Raw genomic sequence first — 12,420 nt, 5'->3', positions numbered from 1 at the left:
CCAACTGGTTAACAGGCCTGACGAATTGACTTCCGCTACATTGTTCCAAGAGTCGGGCAGATGTAACTAGGAGGCAGGGGCAGAATCTGGCGTTCCTTTCTCTCTGCACGTCGGCCATTAACCTCAGCTGACAGAACATAGGGACCGGCAGAAGTCTGAGCAGAGAGAGGAGAATAAAAGCAAATAAAAGCCGCCCTGTCAAATGAACAACAGGCTCCATGGACAGGAGGAATTTGCTTGCCCTTAGCACTCTGTCTAGACGAAAGCTATTAGGCACCCTGCCCCAAACCCCAGCAATATGTAAGAATGCAGCAGGAATCCTACACGAGATTCTATGTGAATCCGATGGGGCCAATTGGGAGGAATCCCAATCAATCACTGCCCCTGACATCTCACAGTCCCACCTTCATTCTGTGGAATTTCACTAGAAATAATCAGCCCTAATAAAATCTAAATATCTCTTCCTGAGAAATTCTCCAGTGCAGATAAGAAACTCTCAGGGCTAATAGGCTTGGCTTTGGCTGCTGATACCTATATACTATCAGGGCAGGGGGGGCACCATACAGGGCAGGGCACTATTCAGGGCAGGGAGGACACGATACAGGGCAGGGGGGGCACCATACAGGGCAGGGCATGATACAGGGCAGGGCACGATACAGGGCAGGGCACTATTCAGGGAAGGGAGGACACGATACAGAGCAGGGAGGGCACGATACAGGGCAGGACAGGGCACGATACAGAGCAGGGAGGGCACGATACAGGGCAGGGCAGGATACAGGGCACGATAAAGAGCAGGACAGGGCACAATACAGAGCAGGGAGGGCACGATACAGGGCAGGGCACGATACAGGGCAGGACAGGGCACGATAGAGCAGGGAGGGCACGATACAGGGCAGGGCACGATACATGGCACGATAAAGAGCAGGACAGGGCACAATACAGAGCAGGCAGGGCACGATACAGGGCAGGACAGGGCACGATAGAGCAGGGAGGGCACGATACAGGGCACGATACAGAGCAGGGAGGGCACGATACAGGGCATGATACAGGGCAGGGAGGGCACGATACAGGGCAGGACAGGGCACAATACAGAGCAGGGAGGGCACGATACAGGGCAGGGCACGATACAGGGCAGGACAGGGCACGATACAGAGCAGGGAGGGCACGATACAGGGCACGATACAGAGCAGGGAGGGCACGATACAGAGCAGGGAGGGCACGATACAGGGCAGGGAGGGCACGATACAGGGCAGGACAGGGCACAATACAGAGCAGGGAGGGCACGATACAGGGCAGGACAGGGCACGATACAGAGCAGGGAGGGCACGATACAGGGCAGGGCATGATACAGGGCAGGGAGGGCACGATACAGGGCAGGACAGGGCACGATACAGGGCAGGGCACGATACAGAGCAGGGAGGGCACGATACAGGGCAGGGCATGATACAGGGCAGGGAGGGCACGATACAGGGCAAGACAAGGCACGATACAGGGCAAGACAAGGCACGATACAGGGCAGGAAAGGGCACGATACTGGGCAAGACAGGGCACGATACAGGGCAAGACAGGGCACGATACAGGGCAAGACAGGGCACGATACAGGGCAGGAAAGGGCACGATACAGGGCAGGAAAGGGCACGATACAGGGCAAGACAGGGCACGATACAGGGCAGGAAAGGGCACGATACAGGGCAAGACAGGGCACGATACAGGGCAGGAAAGGGCACGATACAGGGCAAGACAGGGCACGATACAGGGCAGGAAAGGGCACGATACAGGGCAAGACAGGGCACGATACAGGGCAGGAAAGGGCACGATACAGGGCAAGACAGGGCACGATACAGGGCAGGAAAGGGCACAATACAGGGCAAGACAGGGCACGATACAGGGCAAGACAGGGCATGATACAGGGCAGGACGGGCACGATACAGGGCAGGGCATATTCACACTTCCTGGATTGCTCTCACTGCCCCCAAACCAGGGAGTTATTTTTGAATTCCTGACTTGGGGGCAAGTTTTGGTTGAATAAAAACAAGATTTCCTACCAAATAAAGCCCCTGTAAGCTGATAGGGTGCATAGAGGCCCCTAATAGCCAATCACAGCCCTTATTTGGCTCCTCCATGAACTTTTATGGTGCTTGTGTTGCTCCCCAAGTCTTTTTACATTTGCCTGTGGCTCCCGAGTAAGGAAGGTAGGGGATCCCTGCTTTATATGTTACTCTGTATGTCCAATGTATGAAACCCACTTATTGTACAGCGCTGCGGGATAATAATTAGTTATATTAATAAATAATAATAAACTGTAGGCTTAGCTCCTCATATGTCCCAGCCTGAGGCCCAACCAGGGTGAGATTTGGGATGAACATCTGTCCTACTAGATCAGGGTTGGATTGGGGGGTGCAGGGCCCACCGGGGCTGTCGCCCCAGGTGTCCTGCAGGTGCCCCCGCCACCCGCGTCCCCCGCATCTTGATGGACAGTTTCAGTAATAACAGAATCACACTGTGAGGCAGGACTAACTGTGTAGGTGCAAAGCTGGGAAATGCTCACAAAGCCATAGCCAGCAGCTACAATGTGCAGGAGTCTGTATGTGCGTACGGCACGGTGCCCAGGGCAACTCCTTATAGAGAACAAAGGGTTATAAGGATGTGACTGGGCACGCCGGGGTATCATTCTGCACATATCAGCAAAAAGGGCTAGTGAATGTTCTGTCAGTCTGCAGAGTCAGCGATTTGCCTGTATATTACACCCAGGCTCTGTCACGCACCCTGCCTAGGTACATGGGCATATGGGCTTCTCTAACTGCAGCTGCCAGGAAACATACCCTTATATTAGCAGCGCCCATTGCCTTTTTATTACAATGACGACCATGGCAGTCTAAGCCAATTAGCAAGTTGTAAATTAATTCAGCTGGGATTGGGATATGGAACCATAAGGGGGAAGACACACAGAGCTACTAATAGCAGCTACTTGTCACGGCTACAGAAACAGACAATGCTGATCATTTACTGATAATTGTCTCTACATGTGTTTAGCAGGGGCAATTCTCAGTATTGTCTATGGCAGGGGATTTTCTGGTGTTTAGTAGCTGTGACAAGTAGCTCCTACTAAGTAGCCCTATGTGTCTTCACCCATAAAAGATTTTTTGTAGCTCCTGAGTTTGGCAATTTCTGCTTTCCAAAGTCAGGCCAAGTTGCCTGCAGGAGGAAACTTTGTGCGATTTCGGAAAACTGAAGCGATTGCCTTCGGGAGACTTATTTATCGAGGGCGACTAAATCTCTCCGTAGGACATCAGCCTGAAAGGGCAAAAAAATTGCAAAACCTGCCTCCCCAGATCTGCTGACTTTTTATAATAAGGGTAGGGGCGCAACCAATCCAGGATTCGGATCCGAATTAAAATCACATGACTTGTTGTCATGTAAACACAGAAGGTTTTTTTTGCCCTTCCATGGCCCAATTTGCACATGCGAGTTAGGCTTCTGATTCGATATTCGGCGCATCCCTAAATAAAGGTGATACTAAAATCATAGGCTTTTTCTATGAAGCACACTCTGGGGCAGATTAGCTCCTCCCACAGGCAGGGCTATATATATATATTTTTTTTTTTATATATTCTCTGGGCTGCTGTCACCTACCTGCAGTATATATTCATACTTACTATACAGTATATATACAGGTATGGGATCCATTATCCAGAAACCCCTTTACCAAGAAGACCCCAGATTCTGAGCATTCTGGATAACAGGTCCAATACCAGTACAATATAACACTCCCAATATACAGTATATAAACAATATAACAATCACAATACAAGGCTAATTAGTAAGGAATTGATAAATCCGACTGTCAGAATATTCTTAGTATTTCTGAAAAGCAAAAAGTGGGAAATGTCGCGCACTTGCACTTTCCCGACCAGTAAGGGGAGATTTCACACTACAGGATGTGAGATTTCACTGGGAGATCTGAGGGGGAAACAGGCAGGTCACGTGCACTGATGGTTCTAGATACTGGAACACTTCCTCGTGTGTGTGTGTGCTGATCTGTTCTAGGTGATAACTAGGCCCATAATCAGCTCAGTGTGAGAATACTGGCACCTACAGGATGGACTTCCCTGCCATAAAGGGCAGAATGGACCTGTTCACCTTTGAGTAAACATTTCGTATGATGCAGAGTATAATATACTGAGACAATTTGCAATTGGTCTTTATTTTTATTATTTGTAGCTTTTTAGTTATTTAAATTGTTCTGCAGCTCTCCAGTTTGGAGTTTCAACAGCGATTTGGTTGATAGGGTCCAAATTACCTTAGCAACCAGGGAGTGGTTTGAATAAGAGACTGGTGTATAAATAGAGGAGGGCCTGAATAGAAAAATAAGTAATATAAAGTAACAATAACAATAAAACTGGAGCCTCACAGAGCAATAGGTTTTGGCTGCCGGGGTCAGTGACCCCCATTTGAAAATGGTCGACAGAAGAAGATTTGTTCAGAAGACGTAGCTCAGTAAACCAAGCAAGCATTCTGCCCCAAAGCTCACAATCATTTGCCCGCTGGGAGAATAGTTCTCCTCAGTTAGTCCTGTGGTTTTACCCCCTTCCAACGGGGAGTGGGGGAAGATAAAGGCTCAGTTATATCAGCTAAATACCCAGAGACTGCAGCTTGTGGGGCAGTTATTTAGTAAATGTCCAGGCACTGCAGGGGTATTATTTATGAGCAGTTTGACTAAAATGAATGCCCCAATACCCACAGTCGCTCTCCATTAGTTCTTACAACTGCCCCATGTGTGACGGGTTTAAAAATGTTATAATAAATTTGCCCTAATGCATGCTATACCTTGTTAATAAAATTGCACCTTTGAGCCATCATGGAGGCACATGGGGTATCTATTGACAAAGAAATAAAATCCGCCCTTGCCCAATGGGCCCTTCCTTTGCTAGTGTTTCATTATAGGCACTGTGAGTCAGGTACATATACCGGTGAAGCCCCTACATGGCAGCAGTTACCCCTAGTGATGCAACATGGGGCAGTTCATACCATGATGGTAAAATCCAGCTTGTTTTGGCCATTGGGATAGTCTCTATTGGATTTACCTTTAGAAGATAGATGGGAATGTTGCTGAAATCCACAGGCAGCTTGAGCAGGAAGCGAGCGGAGAATTCCCCGGTCTGTAAAGCAAAGCAAATAAAACGAATGAGTGGGCACCTTGCCAGGAACGGCCAAACGGCCAAACTACTGGAATGGGTCAGTAACAGTCCCTATAGCAAGAGAGAGCTTTCATGTATACAAGGTGTTAAAAAATGTCAGCTCTGCAGCCCCCCCATGTAGGCAAGTTAAACTCCTTTCTGCTTCCTATGGTCGGTGACCCTTGCAAGTTGGCATGGATTGGGCAAGCGCCAACCATTCTTTAGACTTGGAGGGGGGTATTGTGCACTGTAAATGCAGTAAAACACTGTCCCTGTGTGTGTATGGATATGTAATACATAAGAATGAATATCCTGCAAATAATATCCCAATAAATGGTGCTTAGTGATGTCATAAGTTATAATCAGAGCTTAGTGATGTCATAAGTTATAATTGGAGTTTAGTGATGTCATTTCTGTCACATGACTCACTGAAATTTGTATATTATTAGAAAAGAAATTCCCCCGTTGTGAAATATAGGGATATTATAAGTCCCCGAGGAGTTCCTTATACTATATAGTGAATAAAGAACCCCCTATTGTAACATATAGGGATATTATAAGTCCCCGAGGAGTTCCTTATAATATATAGTGAATAAAGTGCCCCCTATTGTAACATATAGGGATATTATAAGCCCCCGAGGAGTTCCTTATAATATATAGTGAATAAGGTGCCCCCTATTGTAACATATAGGGATATTATAAGCCCCCGAGGAGTTCCTTATATATAGTGAATAAAGTACCCCCTATTGTAACATATAGGGATATTATAAGCCCCCGAGGAGTTCCTTATAATATATAGTGAATAAAGTGCCCCCTATTGTAACATATAGGGATATTATAAGCCCCCGAGGAGTTCCTTATAATATATAGTGAATAAAGTGCCCCCTATTGTAACATATAGGGATATTATAAGTCACAGAGGAGTTCCATGACCATTATATAAGCACAAGGCCGAAGGTCATGGAACTCCTCTGTGACTTATAATATCCCTATATTTTACAGTAGGGGGTACTTTATTCACTATATATTATAAGGAACTCCTCGGGGACTTATAATATCCCTATATTTTACAATAGGGGGCACTTTATTCACTATATATTATAAGGAACCCCTCGGGGACTTATAATATCCCTATATGTTACAATAGGGGGCACTTTATTCACTATATATTATAAGGAACTCCTCGGGGACTTATAATATCCCTATATTTTACAATAGGGGGCACTTTATTCACTATATATTATAAGGAACCCCTCGGGGACTTATAATATCCCTATATGTTACAATAGGGGGCACTTTATTCACTATATATTATAAGGAACTCCTCGGGGACTTATAATATCCCTATATGTTACAATAGGGGGCACTTTATTCACTATATATTATAAGGAACTCCTCGGGGACTTATAATATCCCTATATTTTACAATAGGGGGCACTTTATTCATTAAATCTATTTTATTTATAAAGCAATACTTAGGTACACAGTGCTGTATAGCAGAATCTGTGCCTAATGCACTTTGCCCCTGCAATAATGTTATCAATGCATTTCGTGCAGATACAATATGTCTATAGAATGTAGGAAGGACTTTAACTCTGTACTAAGCCCTATTCGGCAGGAAATACCATGAAACAACACAAATTCTTTGTACGTCCTCTTATCAGACAGAGGCAATATTCATTGTTCTGGGAAATACCTAATGCATTGTTACTCTCATGTTTTCTAACCAATTCATGAGTTGCATGAGTTAAAGGGGACATACTGTATATCTTTTAAAAATCCCGCTCATCATGTGACCCATAAAATTAACAATTGATGTCTGATAAATTAAGTCTTAAAACGAGCCCCCTACGTTTGCCCATAGCCTGTACAGAGAGATACCATAAAACTATGGCACATAGGGATTCCCCTGTACTAAGCACAATTCAGCAGGAACAGCCCCCTAAGTTTGCTCATAGCCTGTACAGAGAGATACCATAAAACTATGGCACATAGGGATTCCCCTGTACTAAGCACAATTCAGCAGGAACAGCCCTATACGTTTGCCCATAGCCTGTACAGAGAGATACCATAAAACTATGGCACATAGGGATTCCCCTGTACTAAGCACAATTCAGCAGGAACAGCCCCCTACGTTTGCCCATAGCCTGTACAGAGAGATACCATAAAACTATGGCACATAGGGATTCCCCTGTACTAAGCACAATTCAGCAGGAACAGCCCCCTAAGTTTGCCCATAGCCTGTACAGAGAGATACCATAAAACTATGGCACATAGGGATTCCCCTGTACTAAGCACAATTCAGCAGGAACAGCCCTTTAAGTTTGCTCAGCCTAAATGACTGCACCATTCAGAGGGTCGTACCCAGTTGTTCTTTTTTCCCGCATAGATCTCCATATTCTCTCCATACTGCGGCTCCTCCTGCAGCGTCTGATACTCAAACATGAGGCGGGAGCTCTCACTGAGCCGGCTGCACTGGTACTGGTGGTACTGCTGAACCAGTTCCTTCACTACTAATAGCAAGCACTCTGGGTCCGACGGGTTCCATTCCGCCAAGTTCTGAAAGGCACAAACAGGTAACCAGTAAGGATATAAGCAGAACTGTAATACCTTTGTTATGAATTTTTGGTAATAAATATTCCCCCCGCCCCATAAATTCAGAAACCTGGAGCAACTACCTTAGACTGGGGCAGGGACTAATGGGAATGTACAGCACTGTGGGGAAGGAAGAGGGAGTCTGTGACTTAAGCAGTGGGTGGGACTAAAATACTGTGATGGGAGCTTAATGGGGAAGGGACAGGGAGTCTGTGACTTAAGCAGTGGGTGGGACTAAAATACTGTGATGGAAGCTTAATGGGGAAGGGACAGGGAGTCTGTGACTTAAGCAGTGAGTGGGACTAAAATACTCTAATGGTAGCTTAATGGGGAAGGGACAGGGAGTCTGTGACTTAAGCAGTGGGTGGGACTAAAATACTCTAATGGTAGCTTAATGGGGAAGGGACAGGGAGTCTGTGACTTAAGCAGTGGGTGGGACTAAAATACTCTAATGGTAGCTTAATGGGGAAGGGACAGGGAGTCTGTGACTTAAGCAGTGGGTGGGACTAAAATACTGTGATGAGAGCGTAATGGGGAAGGGACAGGGAGTCTGTGACTTAAGCAGTGGGTGGGACTAAAATACTGTGATGGAAGCTTAATGGGGAAGGGACAGGGAGTCTGTGACTTAAGCAGTGGGTGGGACTAAAATACTCTAATGGTAGCTTAATGGGGAAGGGACAGGGAGTCTGTGACTTAAGCAGTGGGTGGGACTAAAATACTCTAATGGTAGCTTAATGGGGAAGGGACAGGGAGTCTGTGACTTAAGCAGTGGGTGGGACTAAAATACTCTAATGGTAGCTTAATGGGGAAGGGACAGGGAGTCTGTGACTTAAGCAGTGGGTGGGACTAAAATACTGTGATGGAAGCTTAATGGGGAAGGGACAGGGAGTCTGTGACTTAAGCAGTGGGTGGGACTAAAATACTCTAATGGTAGCTTAATGGGGAAGGGACAGGGAGCCTGTGACTTAAGCAGTGGGTGGGAAAAAACACTCTGATGGAAGTTTAAAGGGGAAGGGACAGGGAGTCTGTGACATAAACAGTGAGTGGGACTAAAATACTCCGATGGAAGCTTATGGGGGTAGGGGCACTGGGTGGGACTAAAACACTCTAATGGTAGTTTACAGGGAAAGGGAGTCAGTGGGAGTAATTTATAAACACTGGGGAAATTTGCACCTAAACTGTAACTAATAGCAACCAATCAGATGATTGTTCAACCTGCAGCTGGCTGGAAAAATCTAACCACTGACTGGTTGCTATAGGTTACTGCTCAGTTGCAAATTTGCCCAGTGTTTATAAATGAGCCCCAGTGACTCAAGCAGTGGATAGGGCTAGAATGCCCTTATGGCAGTTTACAGGGTAAGGAGCAGGGAGTAGTGGGGCAGACACAGGGTAACATGTGGGTGAGACATACCCGACCTGGCATATTTATTAATACAGACTCCCTGTTTGCCTGAGGGCTGCCAGGCCCCTACAGGTGCGCCACACAGTAGGTACAACGCAGGGGAAACTCGCTGTCAATATGAAGCCACACGCATTTCTCTCTTCCTGTTTTTGTCCCGGTTAAAGGTGCCTCAGCCCAACGCACATTGTCTAATGCAGAAGTGATCCCTGCAGCAGCATCTGCCCCTCAAACCTATTGGTGTGGTTAGAGCAGTCTGATATCTGTGTGCAATACAGGGCTGCCCCCTACAGAGACTCCTATAGCAGAGTAATGAGTGCGCGGCTGAACTATAGGTGCCACTATGGCACCCCCTACCCATATGTATAATTACAAATATACAGAGAAGGAATGTTCTGGGCACACAATAAGCTGTACCCCCATACTGTACTGTCTAAGGGAAACACTATGGCACCCCCTACCCATATGTATAAATACAAATATACAGAGAAGGAATGTTCTGGGCACACAATAAGCTGTACCCCCATACTGTACTGTCTAAGGGAAACACTATGGCACCTCCTACCCATATGTATAAATACAAATATACAGAGAAGGAATGTTCTGGGCACACAATAAGCTGTACCCCCATACTGTACTGTCTAAGGGAAACACTATGGCACCTCCTACCCAAATGTATAATTACAAATATACAGAGAAGGAATGTTCTGGGCACACAATAAGCTGTACCCCCATACTGTACTGTCTAAGGGAAACACTATGGCACCTCCTACCCATATGTATAATTACAAATATACAGAGAAGGAATGTTCTGGGCACACAATAAGCTGTACCCCCATACTGTACTGTCTAAGGGAAACACTATGGCACCTCCTACCCATATGTATAAATACAAATATACAGAGAAGGAATGTTCTGGGCACACAATAAGCTGTACCCCCATACTGTACTGTCTAAGGGAAACACTATGGCACCCCCTACCCATATGTATAAATACAAATATACAGAGAAGGAATGTTCTGGGCACACAATAAGCTGTACCCCCATACTGTACTGTCTAAGGGAAACACTATGGCACCCCCTACCCATGTGTATAAATACAAATATACAGAGAAGGAATGTTCTGGGCACACAATAAGCTGTACCCCCATACTGTACTGTCTAAGGTAAACACTATGGCACCTCTCTCCCATATGTATAAATACAAATATACAGAGAAGGAATGTTCTGGGCACACAATAAGCTGTACCCCCATACTGTACTGTCTAAGGGAAACACTATGGTACCTCCTACCCATATGTATAAATACAAATATACAGAGAAGGAATGTTCTGGGCACACAATAAGCTGCCCCCTATAGACTATGTGTACCATCATACCTTATTTTCTAATTTTTCTGCGTTCAATCTTTTAATTACACTAGAAACTAGGCAGCAGTATGAAGTTTAGAATGGAATATGGATAAGAAATAATTAAAAAAAAAAAGAAACCAGAACCCCAATTTTTTTCCAGTTGCCATGGTCAGTAACCCCAACACTAATAATGACAAATCATTACGTGACTCTGATTGGGAACTGTTACTGCAGGGATATCAGATCCCACGTTCCCAGTATTTGCACTGCTGACAAACAGTCGTACTTGGAGTATTTTCAGCCCTTATCTGGTATCTAACACAGGAAGAGGCGCAGAGATTAAACAGGGTCAATATTGATAAAAACAACTTGCTCAGATGGAACACACCCAAGTGTTAACTGGAAAGTACAGGCAGGTACTGGGGGTTTATTGTGCGATGGGTAAAAACTAATATCTTGCACGCAGACCCTGCAAGGTCTCCTTATGGCATTCCTGTATTTGAGGTCAGCCCTAGACAGGATTCTAATGTTTATCTTTAGATTTCAGAATATGTATACTACATAGAAAGCAAGATCATCATCATGTTATTACAGACCAGTAAGTCTGACAGCTGGAGGGGGGAGGATTTTAGAGGGATACTAAGATTCTTTTCAGGGTTAACATGGATTTTTATGGATCGCTGGTGTGATGGTGGTCTATCTAGGATAAGGCAAGCGGTAGACTAGATCAGGGCAAATCTGTATATAAGGGGTTAATCGAGCGTGCTAAATTAAGGGATGAGACAGAGGGTGGAGTGAGGCATTTATGGGTGAAGACACACAGAGCTATTTAGTAGCAGCTACTTGTCACAGCTACTAAACACCAGAAAATCCCCTGCCATAGACAATACTGAGAATTGCCCCTGCTAAACACACGTAGAGACAATTATCAAATTATCAGTAAATGATCAGCATTGTCTATTTCAGTAGCCACAACAAGTAGCTGCTACTTAGTAGCTCCGTGTGTCTTCACCCTAAGGGCTCTGGCACACGGGGAGATTAGTTGCCCGCGACAAATCTCCCTTTTCTCGGGCGACTAATCTCCCCGAGTTGCCATCAGTTGCCATCCCACCGGCGACAATGTAAGTCGCTGGTGGGATGGCACATGCGGCGGCGTGATTTCGGCAAGTCGCCGAAAATGCCTCGCAAGGCAACTTCGGTGATTTGCCGAAATCGCCTGCGCAGCGTGTGCCATCCCACCGGCGACTTACATTGTCGCCAGTGGGATGGCAATTCGGGGAGCTTAGTTGCCCGCGAACAGGGAGATTTGTCGGGGGCGACTAATCTCCCCGTGTGCCAGAGCCCTAAAGGTGGCCATATATGTAAAGATCCGCTCGCCTGGACCGATATCAGCAGCTACAATGGGCCCGTGTATGGCCACCTTAAGGGCGAAGACACATGGGGCGATTAGTTGCAGCGACTTTTAATTAACTCAGTCACAGCGACTAATCGTGGCGTCTTTCCACCCATAGAGTACAATTGCATCACCGCGACAAATAGCACGCACAATTTCGTTGCGTGAATTAGTCGCGCCGACTAATCGCCCCATGTGTCTTCACCCTAAGAGTGGGGCAATGTTTAAAGTAACTGTGGGCTTGAGAAAGGTGCGGGAAGCTCGGAAACATTGTCTGTATTTTGTACATTTTCACTGAATAAAGTTGCTTGGAGAGCAAGACTTTTTTGGCTGTTTTTTGTATAGAAGCCTCTATCAAAAGAAACACAGGATTTCTTGTCTCCTTTTTTGGGAACACGTTCTTCTGTATCAGACTTCCTCTCTTTTAGGGCTCCTTCAGGTTTGGAGCCTGAGTCTGCTCAGTTCTCTCCTCTCTTCCTCTCCCCCTCCCATAAGAATGCATAA

General features: G+C 45.9%; 1 protein-coding gene across 2 annotated transcripts in view; it reads right to left on the bottom strand.

Moving 5' to 3' along the window:
- Positions 1 to 12,420, bottom strand: part of babam2 (BRISC and BRCA1 A complex member 2) — a 125,500-nt gene that overhangs the window by 98,072 nt on the left and 15,008 nt on the right. For both annotated transcript variants that reach the window (XM_018093838.2, NM_001005716.1), the window contains 2 exon segments: positions 7,542 to 7,736; positions 5,085 to 5,159 (listed from right to left, as the gene is read on the bottom strand). In XM_018093838.2, the coding sequence (XP_017949327.2) occupies positions 5,085 to 5,159; positions 7,542 to 7,736 (270 nt within the window).

Source organism: Xenopus tropicalis, chromosome 5, assembly GCF_000004195.4.
Source record: "Xenopus tropicalis strain Nigerian chromosome 5, UCB_Xtro_10.0, whole genome shotgun sequence".
Lineage (NCBI taxonomy): Eukaryota > Metazoa > Chordata > Amphibia > Anura > Pipidae > Xenopus > Xenopus tropicalis.
The sequence above is the reverse complement of the archived record's forward strand: the minus strand, read 5'-3'. Positions and strand labels throughout refer to the sequence as shown.